The sequence below is a fragment of the Watersipora subatra genome, chromosome 9 (genome assembly GCF_963576615.1).
Source record: "Watersipora subatra chromosome 9, tzWatSuba1.1, whole genome shotgun sequence".
Taxonomy (NCBI): domain Eukaryota; kingdom Metazoa; phylum Bryozoa; class Gymnolaemata; order Cheilostomatida; family Watersiporidae; genus Watersipora; species Watersipora subatra.
This window is the reverse complement of record NC_088716.1, coordinates 2139009-2165157: the sequence shown is the minus strand read 5'-3', so window position 1 is coordinate 2165157 and position 26149 is coordinate 2139009. Positions and strand designations below refer to the sequence as shown.

Here is a 26149-nt window from a genome sequence, read left to right as displayed (position 1 = left end):
TGCTCTTTTTAGACTGTTCAAAAGTGGTAATCAAACAAAATTATACAAAACCTAAAGCAACCCACTAAGCTTACAATGATAATGCAATGTTTCTTTTTTTCATGGTACCTACGATTCTCCAATTCCAATCAATTTAGTTTGGGCTGTCATCATACTGGTAAACTTATACTTACTTACAGTTGAGCCTAAACTTGTCCCACGACCAAGCAAGAGTGAAACGATTGATTGGGAGAATTATGATAAATGCACATGTGCACACAATTCTCGAAAAATTATCCGTTAACGGCCGTCACCAAACCCTTGCAACGAAACCCTATCAACAAATTTATCTATGTTTCAGTAAAGTCGTTTAAGTATTATAATGATACAAAACGCATATAAACCTATTCAAATATGTTACCAAGCCTTTGAAAGGTTGACGCAAATTCCTAAAACTAACCCATCTGATCGGATTATACATAAATAGACAGATTTATTAGGACGAAAATCGTCACAAAACGCTTGAAAAGCTTCGTTTAATAAAAGTTATGACCGGAAATTAAAACGCCAAGCGACAGAGAATAGAACGATAAAGTATTGCCACAAATTGCCACAAAACGCTTGAACAGCTTGGTTTATTAATAGTTTCTACCGACTTACGAAATGCCAATTAAGCCGTGCGACAGATAGCAGAATTGTTTACTGTGTACTGTTTGTCTACTGTTTAAGGCGTTGACCGATTTACAGGTACGAAAATGTGGTACACAGTTTATCAGCCTACGTTTTTGTCCAATTACCGAAGGTTTTTCAAATTATGTAGAACATCAGCCAGATTTCTTTAACTCTTATCTACAAGGTAGGGCGTTACTACAACGCCCTTTTATGACAATAATATTTTTTTATTTCACACCAGTTTGCATAAAACTTCCAGACGCGTAAATGCCAACGCTTGCTCTCTGTTACATATCGCTGTCAAAACCATTCTACATTCAACACAGCCAACTTTCAAACCGCATATTACACATCAGTTTGTCGTTTAATGTTTAATATTGTATTTCAGAGATATAATAAACATATTTTTTTATTGTTAGCATTGTTGTTGTTAGTTAAATTACGTGCAGTAGGTTAGGTCTACAGCTTGAATTAATATTTATTTTATTATTGTAAAACATAAGTTTGAGATAGTTGAATATTTATTTTATTGATATTTATTTCTGTTACATATCGTTGTCAAAACCGTTCTGCATTCAACACAACCAGCTTTCAAATTGTATATTACAATATATTTTACTCGTAATATTGCATTTCAGAGCTATAATAAACATATTTCATTATTGCTGTTGTTAGTTAAATTACGTACAGTAGTTTAGGTCTACAGCTTGAATTAATATTTATTTTATTATTGTAAAACATAAGTTTGAGATAGTTAATTATTTATTTTATTAATATTTATTTCTGTTGCGCCTTTTTAGAGTCGTGCTCCCTCAAATTTATTTTATATCATCTCAAACAACTCTCATTTACATTATACTCTGTCAATTCTTTGTCTTCTGTCCCTTTCTTTGTTTCCATTACTACTTTGGTCGTGGGCTGTATGGCAGTGGAATTTCTAGTGTATAGTTATATTTATACAAATTGATGCCAGTTAAGAAATATCAGTACATATTAACTACTGGCCCACATAACTTGTGATAGTGTTCTTCATAGTTGGTTCGGAATGGCAGACGCGTTGCGAATATTTAGTGGTTTCAACACGGCCGCCAGCGCATCTGTCATAAAAAGCTCTAATGGAGTCGCTTATAAGGGCCAATACCAGTCCAACTGGACCCTTTTTAGTGTATGATATATGCCACTGTGGGCCTGTCTATGTGTCTCCCAGATTAGGTCTTGCCGCACAGGTAAAGGGCAGACGGTGACTGCTTTGCTTCTACCATTTCTTGGGATTGTCGCTGTCAAGACCCCGTCGGGATCGATCCGTAGCTGCGAAAACATGTTGGCTAGCCTCTTCAACTCTGGGTCACCAAGTTGTAAAACTTGGGCATCTATGGGTCTACCAGTCAACACTGCCTGGTAAATTTTCCCGATTGCGGTCTCTGTTCTCTTTTGTAGTGCAGCAATTTCGCCAGCTTTCGTCTGTGCGAAGGGCCATTTTTCTATAATAGGGGGTGCTGACCTAAGCCTTGGTCGACCTTCTTGTTTGCACTAGGGTCGCCCTCCTGGATTGGCCTGGGGCCGGCCTCCTTGTCTTTCCGAGGCCCACTGTTGGGTCCGACCTGGTCGATTTCCACATCTGCCGGGACGCCCACTGCTTGGTTCCTCCATCTCTGGGGTTGTTGGGGCAGAAGTGGCCACTCAATCTCATCCAGATTTCCCGTGGGTACTCCGCTTGATGGAATCGTCCCCTTCTGTAATTCTTTACAGATCTCCGTGCGGGGACGCCCACCATCTCATCTATTTATTGAGGCACATTGCTTGCAGTCTTCACAGTGTTGCCTACTCAAGCCATCAGCATTTCCATGCTTCTCTCCCTTTCGGTGCACAATCTTGTATCTGTGTCCCGACAAGCTTTCCAACCACCGGGCTTCCTGACAGGAAGGTTCCTTCCTCCGGTGCAGCCAGACTAGGGAAGCATGGTCGGTCTTGATGACAAACTCTCGACCGTACAAATAGGGCCGGAAATTTTTCACGGCTAACACCACCGCCAGGAGTTCTCGCCTCGTGACACAGTAGTTCCTCTTCGCAGGGGAGAGCGTCTTGCTGTGATAGGCGATAACTCGCTTCTGTCCTTGTTGGACTTGGGACAATACGGCCCCAGTTCTGACGTTGCTGGCATCTGTGTCAAATATGTACTCTAAGGTCGGATCTGGGTAGCCTAGTACAGGGGCATGCATCAAGAGCCACTTGAGGTGACTGAAAGTTTCTTGTTCATGGTGACCCCACTTCCAGGTGGACCCTTCTGTCGTGAGTAGTGTCACGGGCTTGGCAGCCGAAGCGTAGTCGGGCACGTATCGGTGGTAGTAGCCGGTAGTGCCGAGAAAAGCCCTCAGCTGAGTTACATCGGTTGGCTCCGACCACCTGTGGATCGCTTCCACTTTTACCGGATCCGTGGCTACACCAGTTGAACTCACCACATGTCTGAGGTACTTCACTTTTGTCTGCATGATGGTACATTTAGATGGTTTTAGTTTCAAGCCGGCTTGTCGAAGCCTGTCTAGTACTTCTGACAGCCTAGACAGGTGACTCTGGAGGTCGGCTGACAGGACTATGATGTCGTCCAGATACAGCAAGAGCGTCTTTCAGTGGAGCCCTTGCAGCACTCGCTCCATAAGCCTCTGAAACGTGGCAGGGGCCGACGTCAGCCTGAAAGGCAGCACTTTCCATCTCCAAAGCCCAATTCTCGTGATGAAGGCTGATTTCTTCTGCGCTCCCGGCGACAGGGGTACCTGCCAATAGCCGCTCATCAAATCGAGAGTGCTAAACAACTTGCTGCCTGACAGAGCATCCAGACTGTCATCGATCCGAGGAATTGGATATGCGTCCTGTTTAGTGACTGCATTCAACCTCCGATAATCAATGCACAGTCTCCAGGTTCCATCCTTTTTCCTGACCAGGACCACAGGAGAGCTCCAAGCTCCATATGCCTGCTCTATCATTCCTTGTTTGGCCAGTTCAGAGACTTGCCGATCTATTTCCGCTTCCTTCTCAGGGCCAACCCTGTATGGGGTCTGCCGAATGGGTTGAGCATCCGTTAGTCCGACCCACATCTCCATCTCCTTTACTGAAGACATTGGCATACTGATCAAGGACCCTAACTACTTGTTGTCTGTCGTAGTCACCCCTACAGGGCACTTTAGCTTGGCTATACAGCTCTTTCACGTGAGGAGCCACCTTTGGGTCAGGCCAAGTATCCTGGCTTGGTCTCGCTCCCTTTGGCCCCCCTCTGTCCATGGCTGGCCGATTTCAGTTTCATCAACTACTGTGTAGCTGCCAATCACAGTTCCTGAGGCTACCTGTACAGGGGAATCTGTCTGGTTCAAACAACGCAGGGCGACTCTTCCCTTCTCATCAGGTAGGTGGAGGCTGGCAGCCACCATGTACCGATCTCCTGATCCCTCTACCATTCCTCAGGGTTGGTATGTGTGGGTCGTGAGGCGGCATGTAACCACCATCTTCGACCGAGGTTGAAGTGTCATGGTACAGACAACCTGCACCTTGCTCACCAAGGGTCGTCCGTCCCGATCTGTGCAGATCAGCTTCTGACCATTCACTACCAATGTGGACTCTTGAAAGTTCATCTCACAGCATTGGTCTGTCAAGAATGGCATCCCGATGATGGTATCTTCTTTTATGGGGCATACAAGAAGTGATACAGTCACTTGTACACTTCTGACTCGGATGGGTACGGTCAACATGCCATGAAAGTTTAGGCGAGACCCGTCAGCCATCGTGCCATAGTCTGTTCTCTTTACCAACTGAGCCTTCAACCCCGCGGGAAGCCGGTCAAAGACATGACGGCTGAGTAGGTTAGAGGTGCATCCACTGTCTATCAGCAAATGAGCAGGTCGGCCCATAATCTTCCCAGGTTAGAAATAGCTACTACTGTACGGTTTCCAAAGGGTGTCCGCAGCCACTCTCTCAGGACCGACCTGCTGAGTCGTCCGACCGGTGTGCTGCCACCTCTTACGCCGTCTCCTTGTCTGGAGCTTTTCTGCAACCACTGGGTTTGGGATTTGGATTTCCTCTGTTTGCTGCTCAGTTAGTGAGTCAAAGGAGTTTTGTAGTAGGACTGAGGTCGACCCATGGAGGGTCTGAGGTCGACCTGTCCGACGTGGGGTTTGCCAAGGTGGCTTTCTCTGGTTTGAGGGTCCACAGTCAGTATGTCCCCCTACTGCTGTGGAAGATGCCCATTTCCCTGCTGCTGGTGTCTTGCTGGCTGGGTAGCTGCCATCCGAGGACACTGTCGTCTGACATGTCCGACTATTCCACATTCCCAACAGCTGGTCGCCCTTCTGATCTGCTGCGGCTCTGGAGTAGTCCGACCTTGGCTTCTGGGTCGGCTACCATTGACCGCCAGTCTTGTCATCAAAGTGGTCAGCTCCTTTAGGGCTACAAGGACATCTTCCAACGTAGCCGATTTTGTAGCTTGTGGGAGGTCGACCTGGGCTGCCTTGGGGTCATCCTCTTCCTCCCCTTCTATAGCCATGATGGTTGACCTTTGAGTCAACCGAGGATTAAATGGCTGAATTTGCAGAAAGTCATTTCCAGCCTGCACTGCCTCTCCCAAAGTCCGTGCTCCCACCGCTAACATATGCCTCTGTAGATAGGTGTTGCCCAATGTCAAGGAGAAAGCATCTAATGTCATATTTGCACGATGGTGCTCAGGCAGATCAGCATAAGCTATATTGGCTAGTCTTTCTATTTCCGCAGCATGATTTTGCAAGCTAACCTTGACTTCCTTCTTGAAGTTTAATCGACCCCTAGCCTCTTTAACTGTCAGACAAAATTTAGTTCTCAAGGCCGAAAAGATGGCATCCGTAGTTTTTCCCCTGCCACAGCTTTTAGCACTGTCCTTCAGCACCTCTCTGAGGTGTAGACGTGCTGACCCTGTAGACCATTGATTAGCTTCAGCTACTTCCTGAAACTGACTGATGAACAGTTCAACATCATCACTGCCATCAAACTTAGGGGTTTGAAGTCCCTCTCTGGTCGAGATTGCCGTAAAGCTTCAGTTATGGCGTCAGCCATCCGCCCATACTGATCAGCTTGATGGAGGTCAGCCTCAGCTGCCTCTCTCCTAGTTGACCGCCTTCCAGGCATGGTCAGACGATCCCACCGCTGCCACCAGTGTACTGGTTTTTGTCTTGGTCTACCAGTGTACCTAATGACGACCTGATCAGGTCGGCTTACATTAAGCTTGCCGTGCCTATAACTGTATGTGATTATAGAAGACCACGTCAACCCTAAGGTCCGTCGTCTGATTAGCTTAGATCGACCTCTCTGGTCGAGCTTAGGTCGACCCAGTCGTGGCACCTTTAGCTGCTGACCCCCGTAGTCATCCAGCTGACCGATGATGCCTATACTGGTCGACTATCCGGCATTAATTCTTGCTGACCGTTCAAGCGAGAAATGAAAAGAGAGTGTGTGTGTGTGTCTATAATTGTATTGACTAGATTACAAAACAACTGCCCCCACTGCGGGCTATGCCTTCCTTTATATAGGTTGCAGCTCGCCCATATAAGGCCATAATGACTATATATGGTAACAACGACCATATAAGGGTTAATGACGCGGGGTTGACTAATAATATAAGTAAGCATGCACTTGAAATGAGCTGGATAATATGAGGAGTAACAAATCTGCCACAACTGTACATGTATGTGTTTAATCAATTATATAACCAATTTTCAATGATTATGAATGTGCAACAATGTATTTTATCTGTTGTGTTATACTATTTTGGCGGTATTTTTTGCTGTTGGGTCAACGTAAGTTGGTCAGATCTCTTATTATCGTCATCGTTATAATTGGATTTTGAACAACTCGGCCAGCGGGTAAGTGTGGGAGAACATAAAATCTTAGTAATTAAAAATAACTGTTTCTACTAAGAACTTGTTTTGATTTCTTCACTGTAGTTTTATTGCGTTTGGTGATTCGGTGGCCAAATTTATACTTGAAGAATTGCAGTTTCACTCGAAGTTTATTAGTGTTAACTCGCGCCAAGAATGACCGCCGATGTCATGGACTAAAATACGTAGCACAATATAAGCAAGGAGGACAACACTTAGAGTAAAGCCAGCCTAGTTCCACTACATCAGGTTTTGCATAAATATCTACGTCTGAAATTGTTGAAGTAGTGCAAATGTTTTACTTGTTTGCACTAGTAGGCTACTTGGTGCTTCCAAGTTTTTATAATATGAAAATGTATATGGTAGTTTCACTAGTATCGGCCATCGTTTCATGAGCATAGGTGGTACATGAGAGAACAGAAATTAAAAACGGGCTCATATCGCCAGCAATACATGCATTGTGAATGGTGGTGGTGAGAAGCAACAGAGAAGTCTGCAGTTCAAACATTGCAACATTTCATTTACTCTTCAGTTACATTCAACAGAATTAGACATCACATAACCAAGAAACAGGAAGGTTTAGCACTCAAAACATTCAATAATACACAACCTTCAAAAGTCGGTGTCTGGCAGAAAAAGTCCATTGCAGATCTTCATATACCAAAATTTGATATATAGATGTAGCAGCTGCAGTGAAAGAATATGTTTACGATGAACATATTATTTTAACCTTTTAACCTTGCTGTTGTATGGGTGCAAGTGTGTTTGGGCAAATGCAATCATTAAGGCATTGATGCTTCATGCGTTTCTAACCAGCCCAGTGGAGAGGTTAAAATTTTTAACATATTATTTTACATTAGCTGCTATAAGTCGAATTTTGATATAATACAGGCTACAGTAGGCTTCAGTTTAAGCCCACCATAACTTGTTTAAAAATTGTTTACAGTTTGAAACGTCAATATGATGGTGCGATGTTTTTGTCCTTCTCTCTTTCTTCTCACCGCCTCCTGTTATAAAAATAATAGGTATTTTCATAGCAGCATCCTTGTGCTTTCTCTTCTGCAATAAGATGTGAGCAAATTGCCTTAATGTAATAGCTAAATTCTAATTTTAATAGTTTAGAGGCAATAATAAATTATAAAAAAAATTATTATATATATATTGTTTTTGTGAACTAAACAAAAGGGTATGACAATTAAATAAACTGAATTAATGCAAAAACTTGAATAGCTGATTGAAGCGTTAATGTTAAAGGCTTACTTGCAACAAATTTTACATTACAGTTGTTTGGTATCAACAGATTCACCACCTCTTACTCTGCCGTTTTGTAGGTACAAAATATGTTGAAATGTGATTACAAGCTCTTAAATCCCAAAAGCGAACAGTTAATCGCCGTCATCATGAAACCGCCGTAGCTCAAAATAATGGGTATAAGGGTATAATTTTCATAAGTTTTTGTGCTTTCTCTTCAGCAATAATGTAGGAGCAAAGTTCCTTAATTCGATGGCCGAGTTTCAATTTTAATAGTCACACATGTTGTACCTGTGAGCAGAAACGGACTAATTGTAACCAACAAACATTTAAATTGTAAAAAAAGAAATGAAAGATTAAAAATATTCTACACTGGTATCACCTTTCATTTTTTCATTCCACTCTCAACATCGGTCATTGTAGCCTACTCCTGATATTTTTTGTGAAATTGTGATCTATTCATATAGGCCATACTTTGGTCAGTTCTTAGTCTTTCTTAAAATGGCCAAAAGGAAAATCATGACGCTGAGACATTGCCTAACATGGGAGAACTGTTTTGGGGGTCTTAACTGTAGCCTTTGTGTAACGTATTAAACTCATATATATAATACTAAGTGAATGTCCTTTAAATTACCATTACCTTACATTACAATTGACATTACAATGCCTAGACTATATTACCTAATACATTACCTTTACACTATACTAAGGTTGCACGATAGCTCGATAGTCGATTTCTATAGTCGATAGTTGTCTTTCTCGATATGAATATGTTGCCTATTTTAGATTATCGAAACATCCGAAACAAATATATCGTTATCAAATAATAGAATAATATAACTCGATAGTTATTGCCCTTGAATTGCTCGAACACATGATTAACTGAGACGGATTTGTTTGGTCCGTTCCCACGCAATGATAAATTGCTTTAGATAACTCAACATCAACTTGGTTAACTCGAACAGTCTTTTGCCCAATGGCTACTACGACAGCTGATATCGCTTTAGAATATCACTTTATTCCAAGCCATAGAGACAAACCTCAATTTTAGTAGTTCTTATACGTCGTTATTACTATCATCGGCAAAATATTTTTGGTAACGACTTTGTAAAAGTTTGCAAAAATCAAATTTTGCAGTCTTCAATAATTCTTAAATTCCAATCAATTCTTACAATCTCAAATATGACAGCTGGCATCAAAAAGGTCTTGCTATTATACTGTTTTTTTATATTCAGGAGTTATGTACTCTTCAATGTTCAAATAATCTGATTGTTCAGCCTCACTGGCTAGCAGATGGATTAGAACAATTGTGCAACAATATCTATCATAGATTAGGGATGCTTGATTATCTATCACATAGACCTGCACATGTCTGTAAATTGGGAGTTACACTCTCCATATGCATATGTCCCTAATGATTTGGAAATGATCATTTAGTGACTCTAATAAGAGCATTTGTCACATTCATCAACCATGAATCTTTTATAACAAGCATTTCATTATCATAGCGTTTATGCATTACCTATTTACAGAGATTTCATATCATTGCTAATCTGTATTTTTAAAGAGATGTTTACTTATTCACCATCCACAAGACTTGTTTACCTCAGCTCATCATATACCCTGATTAGGATCATTTCACATCACTTTTAGACTCTTTATCACTTTCTCACACATAGCTAGCCTCCTCTATCATTTTTATCCGGCAAAAAAGAATGAGCGATGCTGTTCTCGTAAGCATTGAAACTGTCTCGTATGCTAGTATCTCTAATTTGTCTCATATCTCAAGCCATGTATTGGCTCAGAATTCATATTGTATCTCAAATTTCTTACCAGTTGGAACGCTCTTTTGTCGAGGCATACAGTGTTTCTATTGTTTGCTTCACAAAGGAAGAGAGGGGATGTTCACATGAAATTAATATGGCAATCTAAGAATATCTTTGTACTATAATATATTACTCAATAGATTATCAAAAATACTGTCATCACCAGCAGGTTTTTCGCTGCAAATCGTTTAACCTAGTTTATCAAGGAGTGTTAGATAACCTAATTTCTGTGGTGATTGTCACATGATGAAGAGGTGAGGGTCAGCATATAGTAACACACTGAAAACAATATGGTGAACGCCAGCTGGTCACATTGGTTCAGTGCTCTCTTCATTTCCATTCACTGCCTTAAAATAGCTCAACTTGTGGCTTGGGTGGGCTCTTCTTGTGTATCAATAGCTAAATACTGTCAGTTTGAGTTCAACAATAGAGGATAGTAGGTGGGCCTTGAGTGTGATACAGAGGGCTGGAGTTCAACTCTATGGTGAGACTCTTATCAAAACATAATAGTCACAAGTAATAATAGTAATTGTAATATTATTAATAGTAAAGTTTATAGTACTTTATAGCTATCAACTATAACTAGTAATTAATTAATAATACTTGGTTTATAGCTCTGTTTCTCTTGTTTTCTAGACAGATACAGAAGTGGTATCACATGTTTTAATTCCGTCCTGCGTCGCACCTGTATTGTTTATTAAAGATCTTGTGTGTTTATATGGAATCTTTTGTTTAAGGCGCATCATGGCGAGTAGCAATCATACTAATTCTTCCAGGACAGTTCCATATTCTTTTACAATTTCAGGTCAACGGAATAAAAAGTTTGATATCATCAAGAATTTTATTACTCTTCGATAACTATCTGAGGATTAGATACAACCAACTAAAGGTTGACAATGTACGCTCGCTATACATGGGGATTATTCTGTACTTTGCTCAAAAAAAACAATGCCATCTGCGGAGGAACTTCGGCTGAATGACAGAGAAAGTTGACTCGGAGGGTATGTCAGAGGATATTCGGTTTATAATTTAGAATTGTTTACTACTAAAATTACTGTGAAACCTCTATTTGAATGACATTGCATTCTATTTTTAACCTTTTCTCCATTTATAATAACGGTCCAACAGACTTTGGTGTTGTATTTTGGAAATAGCTCGTCTGAATTTTGGAAGCTAAGTTTGACCCTTTTACAGGCGAAGCTACTTTCTTAACCCTTAATGTCATTAAATCTTTTGAAAGTAATAAATCTGCTAACTTGTTGAGGTTCTCTAAATAACAACCATGGAAAGCTTAGTAATATCTCTACCAGTTGATATATATTGCTTGCAATTAACCTGCGATGATGCGTATAGCACGTTATTCTGTTGCCCTGCCTTGCAATTTGTTAGTGCTTCGAATTTTTTTATTTTGCATATTTATATTTAACATTGGCACATACAAGCTCATTGATTCATCAATATGTTTGCTACAGTTTTCAGTCTAATCTGACATTTACATGCAATAGCAGAGGAGTTATGAGGGTCGACCCATAGCAAGCCGGGTTGGGATAATCGCAAAGGTGCTATTAAATAATATATGCTATAAATCTGGAATTTTATAAGCTTTATAGTGATAATTTATCAGATGTTAAAAATGCATACGTTCACAAACAAGGGACATAAACAAACCATGCTCACTACCTGCAGAAACAAAAATTGACATTTTTGAAACCGAATAACGTCAAACATGGATAACTTGCCCACGGATAGCTCGAACACATGGTAACTCGACCGGTTTTTTTGGTCCGTTCTTACGTAATGAAAAGTTGCTATAGATAACTTAAACTCAACACTGTTAACTCGAACTGTTTTTTTCCCAACGGCTACCAAAATGGTTGCTATTGCTTCAGAAAATCACTTTATTCCTAGCCAAAGAGGTAAACCTCAACTTTACCTCAACAAACCTCAACTCAAGGTTTACCTCGTTGAGGTAAACCTCAACGAGCAGAGCGGAACACCTACACGTTGCATTTCCCGCAAATGATAAACCTATAGCAGCATCGCTAAGCACCACTTTTAGACTAAAACTAGTCGCTCACATACCATCAAAAATATAAACCGTTTTTTACATACATCAAAGTATGAAGGCCGAGTCAAACAAAGGAACTACTATTATTCTGATACAGATATTAATTGATTATACGGTGTTGCTTTCAAAGTTAATTATATTTATTTGTTATTAATGGAATCGATTCATTATTAGTACAATTTTGAGAACAATTTTCTACTGTTCATTTGCTATTATGGGTTTGTAAAGTTAAAATAATGTCAAAGTTATGTTCAAATGGATGTTGCGTTCATTTAAAGGTTTCACAGTAAGTTGAAATACATTGATAAGAATTTATCTACTGTTTTGTGATTGCAGCTGTTAGTACCAAACTTTGTCTTTAGAAAAGTTGTAACAATACTTAAATAGAGTTCACTCACTGCTAGCTTGCCTTGTCACATGATAAACTGACCAAAGATAAAATATCTAATTTTATTGATTTAAGCAAGCGTACCTTATCACAACTATGACCACATTTTTGCAATGGGCAGACAAATCCTTATTTCAAACAAAACTTAATTTGTCTTTGAAAAGTGTAGCAAGCTTTTGAGCATCATTGACCTCAATATTGTTTATTATCTGCCCTTAAATTAAGTGTTTGGTATTTGGGAATCTATCTAAGAAACAGTAGCCTTAATTTGCAGACCTTCACTAGCACCTGTCACTAGCTATCTTACTTTGTGTGACATTGGCTAGCAAGTGTCTATAAGTTATTCACTGTTGTTGCTAGCTCAGTGTGAGTGGCTGATATGCTGGGATATGTAACATACATGTACTTACTTGAGTCTTTAAATATTTTCATTAACTATTTACAGTTTGTGATTTATTATTACTAAAACATAATATAAAACATTGTATTTAGTACCTACATGTTAATCAAAAAACGGATATTTATCTTGAGTTCTATTTAATTGTAGCAACATGAATTGTATAAAAGTTTATTGTATAAAAAAATTGCTATTCGTCACACTACTGCCAGTGGTCACAATGTGAATATTTATAGTGCACAAGGCCATTCTGTTACTATTAAACGTAACATATTGTTTGTTATTTTATTATATGAAATTAAGCAGATAAACTTCACTTTAAATACTAAACATAAAGTGAAACTAACCAATTACAAGGCGGTATAACCAGCCAATCATGAAGCTGCAGTAACAACTAGCTCTTGTTCCTTTATTCAATATCTTATAAATTCATCATGAATCACTGTTTGAATATATCTTATTCAGATCAGCCAATCAGGAGACAGATAACATTATTACAACCAGCTACAAGCTATAAAGAAGCCTGTAGTAGTCAGAGCAGGTTGCAAACAGAATAGCAACAGGTAAGTATAACTTATATAGTATATTAGCATCTGTTAATATTGTACTTACTGGGAATAATAGAGCAGATGGGGAGAGACACTGAGTCAGTGTGATTATAATTTAACTCTGACCTCCTGAGACTATCACTCTCTACCCTGAGGAGTCTCATAGAGTCTGTCATGTAGTGAGGTTAAGTTAAGGTCAGGAGGCCCTGGTCTCATTCATCAGTCATAATCAGACCAGCAAATACTTCCTACTGCAGATATTTCATGTTTCTCAGCACTACCAGAGTCTGACATCCCTGGACTCCTTTTATACTCTGTAAATATCCAGGGTTCACCTGCAGCCATTCTGTTATGGTTGGCAGCTTTCCAACTCTGCAGTTGAGTCACATTTTGCACTCATTTCTCTATCATATTTTACTGTATGCAGCTAATAGAGTGCAGTACATATGTTACAGTTAAACATGGAAGGACTGCTGAAGGATTATGTTAGAGAGAGAAAGATAGGGATGCCTGCATTGAAGGCAGCCTTAGAGACAGTCCAGCCAGCTGAACTGTTGAGGTTACTGATTACTATCAAGCATGACTCATACACAGCCATTATGGTAGCTGCAGCAGAGGCCCACACAGAAATCTGTCGTCCGCTTCTCTCACCAATCAGAAGAACAGCAGACGAGTTGCTCTGGATGAAGAGGAAGGATGGATGGACAGCACTACACATTGCTGTATGTAGGGGAGACAACAGTGATTGTGTAGAGTTGATGATAGACACAGTGAGTGATGAGAGGAAGTACGAGTTTGTAGCTGTGAAGGATAAATATGGTAACACAGCTATAGGACTGGCTGCATACAATGGAAGTAGCAAGTGTATAGAGTTCCTCCTCTACAACTTCTCCTCACTACAGAGAGACTCCCTATTAAACATACAGAATAACAACCTCTACACTCCACTACACAATGCAGCACAGAATGGACAGACAACTGCTCTGAAGGTCATGTTAGGATCCATGTCTCTAGTGACTGTCTTTTCACTCCTCAACATAAAGAATAAATACAAAAGGACTCCATTGGATGAAGCTGAGTTTGAGGGAAAGAAGGAATCATCAGAGCTGTTGAGGAGATGGCCGATGGAGCCAGTAGTAGAAGGTAGGATTGTTATACAGTGTGATACCAGCTACTCACTTGAACTGTTCTACTGCTAAACTCTTCAGTCTCAGCAACTTTCTACTGAAAATCTAAACTAAATGCTAGTAATTCATTCATTGTATACATTTACTGTTGAACCCTGGGACATACCCAGGATAATTGCATCTCTATTTTCCTTTAAACTCACTGAGTCTTGCATAGACAGAGTGCTGCTTGTCTCCAGCCTTCAGCTGAACAGTTTATAGTCTGAGTATTTAAGTAATATTAATATTCAAAACCGGTTGGATTGAAGTGATGTTAGCAGCTCTTTAAATATCAACTCCTTGTGGCATACTCAGTAGCTTGTCTCTCGTGTTCCACACTATTATGTCTGTTAATATTGCTGTATTTTGAAATGTCTGAGATGTGAAGAATTTAACACAATAGTAATAATACTATGATTATTGTATGTAGTGGTAGACTAGTGAGTCATTCCTTCAACCTGAGATTAGAGGTTAAACATTACACTCCTTTTCATGAATAGCTAATCATCTATGCAGCAGTTTTTGATGGAAAGTAGAAAGTATTACAACCATATTTTACACTGCTATAGATTATCCACAGCATTTTAATTGTTCCTAACATAACATGACTCTGTCCTTTGTCATGTTTAGTAGTAAACTGAATGACAGGCTAAAATACATATTGTAGCAGCCTCTTGCTTCCAATAGTCAGGTTTTAAATCTATAACAATAATAATATTTGATATAAGGGTTTAAATCTTTAATCTATAGATTATAATTTGAATAGCTGATTTGCCATTGTTATTAACCATAAAACATTGTGTGGTTTCCTTTTCTAAAGCAAGTGTATTAGAACCGCTGATATGATGCTGAGTTTTGAATGAATTACATATTATACTAGGGGCTACTCATATGCATCTAGTGGCTAGTTACTATTCAGCTAATGAAATAGGCTTGCTCTTGTATTGTTCGAGTTTACAGAAGGTGTATTGAACCTTTGTCAATATATCATAGTCAAGCTCGAGTTTGCCGGAGTGCTCTGGTACAACGCTTAGATATTGTGGAATATTTTGTTTGGCTGGCAAAAACTACAAAATTTTATAATTTTTTAAATATTTTATTTTTCTTGAATAATCGCGACTGGTTTCTACACTCCACACACTAAGTGCTACTCCAATTCATCTATAGTATGGTTAGTGGCCATTCATCCAACGAAAGAAGCTATTGTGCGCTGGTACACAAGCTTGAGCAGACTGGCAGCATTCATCTAGCTGAGCAGTTGGGTTAATACTAACTAGTAGTACACTTTGACTTTGTGCTTGACTTTGTACCTTCCCAAGGAAGGCACAAATTCAAGGAGCCTGCCTGCCCCACCTGCTTGAAAGTCTGCCAGTCAACCTGTCTGCCAGCTCGCAGCCATGATGCTCGTGTCCAGCTCGCAGCCATTATGCTCGTGTCCAGCTCGCAGCCATGATGCTCGTGTCCAGCTCGCAGCCATGATGCGCGTGTCCAGCTCGAGCCCATGATGCTCGCACACTTTCACTCTCAAGTAGAGGGAGATTGTGCAATTTCAATGCTGAATAATTTACTTGATCAAACTACACAGAGTCTGCCTGCCTGTCCCGCCGGTAGGCACGTGTGCAAGATCGCCAGCCTCTGGGTTACTATATACAATGCATAATAGAGCATGTTTATATAACGGGTCAAGTCTGAGCTCGGCCGCCCACACCTGCCAGGCCAGTTTGCTTTTGCCTCTAGGTACTTGCCTTAACCCTGCCTCTATGACCCACTGCCTCTGTGTTTCTACATGCGTTCCTGCTTCTTCACCCCTCAGTCTCTGCGCTACCATTTACATTCCTGCCTTTATGCCCAGTCATTCAGTTCCTTCTGTAATTAACAAGGCATATTGAAGCCTTGGTAGCAGGTAAATGGGCAAACGTACATCTACACACCAACCTGTTCCGCACCTGCTGTGATAATCAAATTTGTGCAGCGAATTGTTGCATATCTATCAGCAAATATTTTTTCACTTTTTTATAGCTTTGGATGACGCTAAACAACAGATAAAGACACTGCAAGAAAAGAATGACCAGAAACTGGCCTCTCTACAGAGAGAGAGCCATCAGAAGCTCTCGGCTTTACAAGAAAAAACTGAGCAGCAGGCAGGAGGTAACTTCCTAAGTAAATGTCTTACTAGTCCATTATTAGTATAGTACTGAGGAATAGAAGTCAGTGAGGATAGAATAGTGAGCCATTCTTTCAAGCTGGTGTTTAGATATGAAACATTACACTTCTTTACTATGAGACAATATGTGCTATCTTTTCTGTGGCAGGTGTATTAGGAACAGCTAGTGTGATGTTTCATTTTGGAGGAATTTAATATTTGCTGGTGCTGCTTAGTGGACCTTTTACAAAATTACATCAAAATTTATTTTTATCGGATGCACTCAATCTATCTTCCATTAACATCTGTAGATGTGAAATAATGTTTTTTGTATTCATACTACACAGCAAATAATGTGCCATGTTTATTTTGGCTGGTATTAACTGCAAAACTCTATAACTTTTTAAAAATTCATTTCCTCGAGCAATCGCGGATGACTTTTGCATGATAGAAACTAGGGGCTACTCTAAAGGTATAAACACACTAGGCGATAATTAGAGCGATATCGAGCTGTGTGGCGCTAATCTGCTTTAGAATTCACCCAGCGTGCTCATTCAGAGCGATAACGTTAGACTTTCTCTGCACAACTTTATCGCTAGCGAGATGCATTTCGATTGGTTGGCCTTTACCAGAATGCACTTTTATGGCGGGTAATTATTTCTTATCGATGTTCACCGCTGTGCAGCAGCGACAATTTGCTATTTTGTTACGATTGAAGCTTCTTCAGAACAAACACTGGATTGTTCATAAATTTAATAATAGCACTTCCAGTCCTGTACACCATAACAAACAAAATTACAAAAATCTGAGTTGAAAACTAACAACTGGAGTCAACCGTTGCACAGGTTGACCATCTCGAGAACGGTAAATATTTAATATATTAAGTATAAAAAACCACTACAAAATAAAATATGTATAAAAATAGTAAAAAATATTACAGTTAAAAATACAATAATCGTTTTTATTATGTCTTCTTGTAGTGTACAATCCGTGAAAGTGAGATAGGTTTAATAACAATTGTGTAAGTTGTTCATGTTGTTGCCTACACGGCGCCATAATGACTACCCTAGATTTATTAACAACTCTGAAGAAACTACTGATACTGAATTTTATTGGCAGTTTGTGGGTGTGCCAATTATATCATTTGCTAGTGAATCGCTAAAGTGTGTTTATGCACACGCCAGCGATATTTCCGCTCCCCTCATGACGCTCGCGATAAAATCGCCCAGTGTGTTTGGGCCTTTATGCATCTAGTGGCTAGTTACTATTCAGCCAATGAAAGAGGCTTGCTCTTGTATTGTTCAAATTTACAGAAGGTGTATTGAACCTTTGTCAATAAAATCATAGCCAAGCTTGAGGAGTTTTCTTGTGCAATGATTAGATATTGTGGTATATTTGGTTTGGCTGGCAAATCTACAAAAAATTTTAATTTTTTAAAATATCTTATTTTTCCTGAACAATTGCGATTGGCTTCTACACGCCACACACTAGGTGCTACTCCAATACATATAGTGTGGTTAGTCGCTATTCATCCAACAAAAGAAGCTATTTTGCGCTGGTGCACAAGCTTGAGCAGTCTGGCAGCATTCAGCTAGCTGAGCAGTTTGGCTAATACTAATTAGTAGTACACTTTGACTTTGTGCTTGACTTTGTGCCTTTCTAAGGAAGGCACAAACTCAAGTACCCTGCCTGCCCCACCTGCTTGGAAGTCTGCCAGTCAACCTGTCTGCCATGAAGTCCATGATGCTTGTGTACTTTTGCTCTCAAGTAGAGGGAGATTGTGCAATTCCACTGCTGAGTTATTGACTTGATGGCACTACACAGAGTCTGCCTGTCTGTTTCTGCCTGCATGTGATCACCAGTCTCTATCTATGCTATTATAAACTATGTAAATAGAGTGTGTTTATATAACGGGTCCAGCTCGGCCACCCACACCTGCTAGGCCAGCTTGCTTCTTCCTCCAGGCACTTGCCTTAACACGCGCCTCGATGACCCACTGCATAGAGCAGTGCTTCTAAATACTTCCTGTTTCTACACCCTTCCACCCTCGGCCTCTACGCAACTGCATACACCCCTGCCTTCATGCCAATCATTCAGTTCCTTCTGTAATTAACAATGCATAAAAAGCCTTGTTAGCAGGTAAATGTGCAAAGGTACATCTTCTCACCAATGTGTTTAGCACCTGCTGTGGTAATCAAATTTGAGCACTGAAAGTGTTGAATACCTATCAGCGATTTTTTCATTTTTTCATAGCTTTGGATGACGCTAAACAACAGATAAAGACACAGCAAGAGAAAAATGACCAGAAACTTGCCGCTCTACAGAGAGATAGCCAGCAGAAGCTCTCGGCTTTACAGGAAAAAACTGAGCAGCAGGCAGGAGGTAACTTCCTATGTTAGTGTCTTATTAGTCCATCGTTAGTATAGTACTGAGGAAGAGAAATCAGTTACTTCTGTATATGACAATGCATATGTCAATGCCTTGTTAGCAGTTAAATGTGCAAAGGTACCTATACACACCAATGTGTTCAATGCCTGCTGTCATTGTCAAGTGTGAGCGATGCAAATGTTGTATATCTATCAGCATGTTATTTTTTCACTCGGTTGTAGCATTGGATGAGGCTAAACAACAGATTAATACACTGCAAAAGAAAACTGAGCAGCAGGCAGGAGGTAATTTTCTATGTAAATGGCTTACTAGTCCATTGTTGGTACAGTCATACTTTGACTTACGAGCTTAATGCGTTCCGAGACTGAGCACTTCTCTACTAAAAGACAATATATGTTATCTCTTCTGTGGCAGGTGTATTAGGAACAGCTAGTGAGATGTTGCACTTTGGATGAATTTAATATTTGCTGGTGCTGCTTAAAGAACCTTTTACAAAACAACATCAAAGTTTATTTTTTACCAGATGCATCAACCTATCTTCCAATAACACCTGCATGTGGGAAATGAAGTTTTTGATTCACACCACAGATGATATATTGTGCCATGTTTGGCTTGGCTGGCAATAACTACAAAATTATAGCATCTATAAAGTTTTCATTTTTACTGCGCAATTGCGGATAGTTTGTGTGTGCGACGCACTAGGTGCTACTCCAGTGTGTTTTGTAGCCAGCCACTAAACACAATGGAATAGTGACTGCTGTCACTATTTGTCCAAGAAAAGAAGTTTGCCTTGTATCGTTCAAATTAGAGAGGGTTTATTGAGCTTTCGTTAACCGAATCCTTATCAAGCGACCTACATGCGAAACCGCAAGTCTCGCCTCGCAAAAAGCTCGAACAAACTGGCAGCATTCAGCTTGTTGAGCAGACTGGCCAATATTAGTAATACAAGAGGTGTGGCCTCCTAAGAAATGAACTAAGGCAAACAGCCTGCCTGTTCCACCTGCTTGCAAGGTCGCCAGTTAGTCTGTTTGTCCACTTGCTCGAGTCCATGACGATATTGGGCACTTTTACCTTCAATTAGAGGTCAATCGCTCACCTTCACCACTGAGTACCTGACGGGATCACACCCTCACAGAGCTTGCATGTCTCTGCCGTGACTGCCAGTCCAGCTTGAATCTGCATATAAGCATTTGTCTTAGCGCCTGCCTCTACGCCCCTATGCCTTTGTGCTTCTACATACGTTCCTGCCCTATGCCCCTCGGTCTTTGCGCTACTGTATACACCTGTGCATTATTGTCCAATCATTCAATTTCTTCTGTAATGACAAAGCTTATCAATTCCTTATTAGCATGTAAATGCACTATGGTACATCTACGCTCCAGTGTGTTCAGCATCTACTATATTTGTCACATGCAAGCTGCAAGAGTGTTGCATATATATATCAACAGGTTCTTTTTTCCTTTATATTAGCATTGGATGACACTAGACAACAAATAAAAACACTGCAAGAGGAAAATGACCAGAAACTTTCCACTCTGCAGGGAGAAAGCGACCAGAAACTTTCCACTCTACAGAGAGATTGCCAGCAGAAGCTCATGGTTCTACAGAGACAAACTGAGCAGCAGGCCGGAGGTACCTTACTATGTTATTGTTTTACTAGTCCATTGTTAATATAGTACTGAGGAAGAGAAGTCAGTTACATCTGTAATTGACAATGCATCATAACTGCCCTTCCTACCTCACACCAGTATTACCTATAGATCACCAGTTAGTATTATATATTTTACTAGCTGTGGTACCATCCTGAAGGCCTGTTTTTGTGTGATTGCTTTTGACCAATCATCACTCACTCCTGGTAGCTTTATGAGGATATGTTGGTGCTGCTTGCATTTCATAATTATTGAGGATTTACTGATCCTCAAGTATCATTAGATGACTTTCAACCAAAATGGCCAGTTTGATTTTTGGAGGGACTTTCATAGATTGATAGAATTTTGTCATTGATATCCTTTTGTTCATCAGTAAAAAGAATTCTTGTTGGTATGTAAATAATAATGAAAAATGCTGGTTTATTTAGATACGCAGAGGAAGCTGGAACACTTTGTCATGTACCTACAGGCTCCAGGTGACACAAATTTGGAAGGCAATCAATGTCACGACCCAAAGAGTTAATAGTGGGTGGATGCCAGCAGGCCCTCTGCTTAAAATTTCTGACTCTAAAGATGCCTGCCGACGCTACGACTCGGTCCAACTGACACGAGAAGACGACTCGACTTGTCCTGGCTGAAACCCGCATGATAAGAAATGACCAGTTTGCAAAGGGGGCAAGCCTATAGTGTATAAAGACACGCATGTGCCCCACAGACACACATTGATAGAGCAATCTCATTATATTGTTCTCTGTATTGTAATACATCCTGCTTGCATTCTATTATTCTTGATTAAATATACCTATTCTCTCAACCTTATCTCTTCATCCGTAAATATTGCACTGTTAGACTTTCTTAAACAATCACAATATACAACTAAATATTTTCTTTTGAACTTTATAACTTTGCTATATGACGCAGCAATAATTTTGAATTGGTGAACATGATCAATAGTTCCTAATAGGGTAAAATTCGGGTTTAAAATAGCCTTTAGTTCAATCAACCATAAGAATTTTGTTGATGATCTGAGGCTATGTCAATGAGTGCAGCATTAGTTATAAGTTACACAATTTTGTCTCACACCCAGATATATTAAGTCTGGTTCCTTATCAAACACCATAAAATTGAATATTATTTCATGAAAAAATCCTCTAGATTACAATTGAATATTTTTGTAAAATGCATTAACTCAACTGCTGTCATGTATCCTTTAATTGGTTTAAAAGCTGCTCCTTCCTGTCACAATGACAAGGTAGATTTATCGACGCAAATGGTTAAGATAACATCTATTACTCTCTTGGCAACAGTTGGCATTATGGTTTTTGTGACGCTAGGATGAGACAATTATTGATGTAGATTGTAATCACAAGGAGCCTAAAACCTGGTTCCCATTTCGAATGCAAGACATTGGCGGTAATCTCGCGCTGCAAAAAATTTGCGACGCTAGGCTCGGCGACATCTGTTCAAATAAAGCTGCATCGCAAATATTCACATAAAAATTGTTCGCTTGGCGTGCCCTTTTGATGATGCAGACCTGCACCTATCCAGTGCATTATGGGAAGGTTTTTTCCCGCGGCTCTTCATAAAATTTAAACAGCGTTAAAATCTTGCGTTGATCGTGGTACTCGGCGCTACTCAGCGTCTAGGTTCACATTTCACCATTGAAATGTGAACCTAGAATCAACAAAATCTAGAAATGTGAGCTAGATTCGACAGCACCTGCAGCGCTGTCATCGCTTTGGCGTATATGGAAACTAGGCTTAAATGTAAAGAGGCATGCTCATTGAATATTTAGATATTGATGGAACATGTAGCTACTGTGTGATCAATTTTATCAAAGCCTTGATACCAGTCATGGCTAAATTACCTTTAATTTATTCTGAGGCGTACAGAAAGATACTAATTGTATTAGCTACATATGTTTTATTTACCACTCATCACAGCTGTATTCTCTGCACATACCACGATGGTATTTGTATAATGATAGACAGTTGGCCGCAAATAATATTAAAAAATGAAAAAATTCAATTGCCTTAGCTTATGGTCAATTGGCTAGCTAGGAGAAATTAGCTGCCGAAATGGTCGTTTTTCTCTCTTCATCACTATAAGCGTACAATACTAATAGACTGATTTATTCATATATATTAACGATAGTCGCTGCAAAACTAATAATTGGTTCCTGCGCTGTAAACAAATAGGTTTCTTCACAAAATTTAAACTGTTCAGAAATGAGAATACAACATCACAGAGTATTTCCTGCTGCAAACCGGATGGGTTTGTGAAAGTGTGAACACAATTATCATCGACAATCCCCAAAATATTGAGTCATCAACGCCAATGTGCGACAATACAGTGTGAACCAAGCTTTAGTTGCTAACATATTGATTGATAGCAGATGCAGTCATCAACTTCCTTGTACTAATAAAGCATTTGCTCAAATCAACACTAGAACAACACTGTTGCTACATGGGAAGAATATGGTAGCCATGGATGGAAGGCTTACCAAGGCCTAATTAAAGTATTATTTAAGTGATGTGGAAAGGTTTGTGGAGCTCTCCCTAAGTGATACACAAAACATTTTTCATAGTGAGGCTGCACATAGTTTGTAGTACATAGTGAGGTAGTACATAACCAGGTAGTGCATAGCGAGGTAGTACATAGCGTGGTAGTACATAGCGAGGTAGTACATAGTCAGGTAGTACATATTAAGGCAGTACATAGTAAAGTAGTACATAGTGACAAAGTACATAGTGAGGTAATACAAAGTTAGGTAGTACAAAATGAGGTAGTACATAGCGAGGTAGTACATAGTGAGGTAGTACATAGTGAGGTAGTACATAGTGAGGTAGTACATAGCGGGGTAGTACATAGAGAGGTAGTACATAGTGAGGTAGTACATAGTGAGGTAGTACATAGTGAGGTAGTATATAATGAGGTAGTTCATAATGAGGTAGTACATAGTGAGGTAGTAGATAGTGAGGTAGTACATAGTGAGGTAGTATATAATGAGGTAGTTCATAGTGAGGTAGTACATAGTGAGGTAGTACATAAGAAGATAGTACATAGTGTGAGGTAGTACATAGTCAGGTAGTACATAGTGAGGAAGTACAAAGGTAGGTAGTACAAAATGAGGTAGTACATAGAGAGGTAGTACATATTGAGGTAGTTCATAGTGAGGTAGTACATAGCGAGGTAGTACATATTGAGGTAGTACATAGTGAGGTAGTACATAGAGAGGTAGTACATATTGAGGTAGTTCATAGTGAGGTAGTACATAGTGAGGTAGTACATAGTGAGGTAGTACATAGTGAGGTAGTACATAGCGAGGTAGTACATAGTGAGGTAGTACATAGTCAGGTAGTACATAGTGAGGTAGTACATAGAGAGGTAGTACAAAATGAGGTAGTACATAGCGAGGTAGTACATAGTGAGGTAGTACATAGAGAGGTAGTACATATTGAGGTAGTTCATAGTGAGGTAGTACATAGTGAGGTAGTACATAGTGAGGTAGTACATAGTGAGGTAGTACATTGCGAGGTAGTACATAGTGAGGTAGTACATAGAGAGGTAGTACATATTGAGGTAGTTCATAGTGAGGTAGTACATAATGAGGTAGTACATAGTGAGGTAGTACATAGCGAGGTAGTACATAGTGAGGTAGTACATAGTGAGGTAGTACATAGCGAGGTAGTACATAGAGAGGTAGTACATATTGAGGTAGTTCATACTGAGGTAGTACATAGCGAGGTAGTACATATTGAGGTAGTACATAGCGAGGTAGTACATAGTGAAGTAGTACATAGTCAGGTAGTACATAGTGAGGTAGTACAAAGTTAGGTAGTACAAAATGAGGTAGTACATAGTGAGGTAGTACATATTGAGGTAGTACATATTGAGGTAGTTCATAGTGAGGTAGTACATAGTGAGGTAGTACATAGTGAAGTAGTACATAGTGAGGTAGTACATAGCGAGGTAGTATAGTGAGGTAGTATATAATGAGGTAGTACGTAGCGAGGTAGTACATAGTGAGGTAGTACATAGTCAGGTAGTACATAGTGAGGAAGTACAAAGTTAGGTAGTACAAAATGAGGTAGTAAATAGCGAGGTAGTACACAGTGAGGTAGTACATAGAGAGGTAGTACATATTGAGGTAGTTCATAGTGAGGTAGTACATAGTGAGGTAGTACATAGCGAGGTAGTACATAGTGAGGTAGTACATAGTGAGGTAGTACATAGTGAGGTAGTACATAGCGAGGTAGTACATAGTGAGGTAGTACATAGTGAGGTAGTCCATAGTGAGGTAGTACATAGCGAGCTAGTACATAGAGAGGTAGTACATATTGAGGTAGTTCATAGTGAGGTAGTACCTAGCGAGGTAGTACATATTGAGGTAGTACATAGCGAGGTAGTACATAGTGAGGTAGTACATAGTCAGGTAGTACATAGTGAGGTAGTACAAAGTTAGGTAGTACAAAATGAGGTAGTACATAGTGAGGTAGTACATAGTGAGGTGGTACATATTGAGGTAGTTCTAGTGAGGTAGTACATAGTGAGGTAGTACATAGTGAGGTAGTACATAGTGAGGTAGTACATAGCAAGGTAGTACATAGCGAGGTAGTACATAGTGAGGTAGTATATAATGAGGTAGTACGTAGCGAGGTAGTACATAGTGAGGTAGTACATAGCGAGGTAGTACATAGTGAGGTAGTATATAATGAGGTAGTACGTAGCGAGGTAGTACATAGTGAGTTAGTACATAGCGAGGTAGTACATAGTGAGGAAGTACAAAGTTAGGTAGTACAAAATGAGGTAGTAAATAGCGAGGTAGTACACAGTGAGGTAGTACATAGAGAGGTAGTACATATTGAGGTAGTTCATAGTGAGGTAGTACATAGTGAGGTAGTACATAGTGAGGTAGTACATAGTGAGGTAGTACATAGCGAGGTAGTACATAGCGAGGTAGTACATAGTGAGGTAGTACATAGTGAGGTAGTACATAGCGAGGTAGTACATAGTGAGGTAGTACATAGTGAGGTAGTCCATAGTGAGGTAGTACATAGCGAGCTAGTACATAGAGAGGTAGTACATATTGAGGTAGTTCATAGTGAGGTAGTACCTAGCGAGGTAGTACATATTGAGGTAGTACATAGCGAGGTAGTACATAGTGAGGTAGTATATAATGAGGTAGTACGTAGCGAGGTAGTACATAGTGAGTTAGTACATAGCGAGGTAGTACATAGTGAGGTAGTATATAATGAGGTAGTATGTAGCGAGGTAGTACATAGTGAGGTAGTACATAGTCAGGTAGTACATAGTGAGGTAGTACAAAGTTAGGTAGTACAAAATGAGGTAGTACATAGTGAGGTAGTACATAGTGAGGTAGTACATATTGAGGTAGTTCTAGTGAGGTAGTACATAGTGAGGTAGTACATAGTGAGGTAGTACATAGTGAGGTAGTACATAGCAAGGTAGTACATAGCGAGGTAGTACATAGTGAGGTAGTATATAATGAGGTAGTACACAGTGAGGTAGTACATAGAGAGGTAGTACATATTGAGGTAGTTCATAGTGAGGTAGTACATAGTGAGGTAGTACCTAGCGAGGTAGTACATATTGAGGTAGTTCATAGTGAGGTAGTACATAGTGAGGTAGTACATAGTGAGGTAGTACATAGTGAGGTAGTACATAGCAAGGTAGTACATAGTGAGGTAGTACATAGTGAGGTAGTACATATTGAGGTAGTACACAGTGAGGTAGTACATAGAGAGGTAGTACATATT

General features: G+C 39.8%; 3 protein-coding genes across 3 annotated transcripts in view; 2 read left to right on the top strand and 1 right to left on the bottom strand.

Annotated features, from left to right (window-relative positions):
• The window catches only part of LOC137403553 (uncharacterized), a 411606-nt gene that overhangs the window by 77648 nt on the left and 307809 nt on the right, over nucleotides 1-26149 (bottom strand). The window lies entirely within an intron of this gene.
• LOC137404175 (ankyrin repeat and SOCS box protein 7-like) lies at nucleotides 13485-14136 on the top strand. Its single transcript, XM_068090331.1, has 2 exons — nucleotides 13485-14017; nucleotides 14067-14136. Exons 1-2 carry the CDS (start codon nucleotides 13485-13487, stop codon nucleotides 14134-14136), a joined length of 603 nt encoding a protein of 200 aa, XP_067946432.1.
• Nucleotides 14103-26149, top strand: part of LOC137403554 (BICD family-like cargo adapter 1) — a 141852-nt gene continuing 129805 nt past the window's right edge. Inside the window, exon 1 of the mRNA XM_068089506.1 lies at nucleotides 14103-14166. Coding sequence (XP_067945607.1) covers nucleotides 14148-14166 — 19 coding nt within the window. The 5' untranslated portion in view covers nucleotides 14103-14147. The remainder of the gene's footprint in view (nucleotides 14167-26149) is intronic.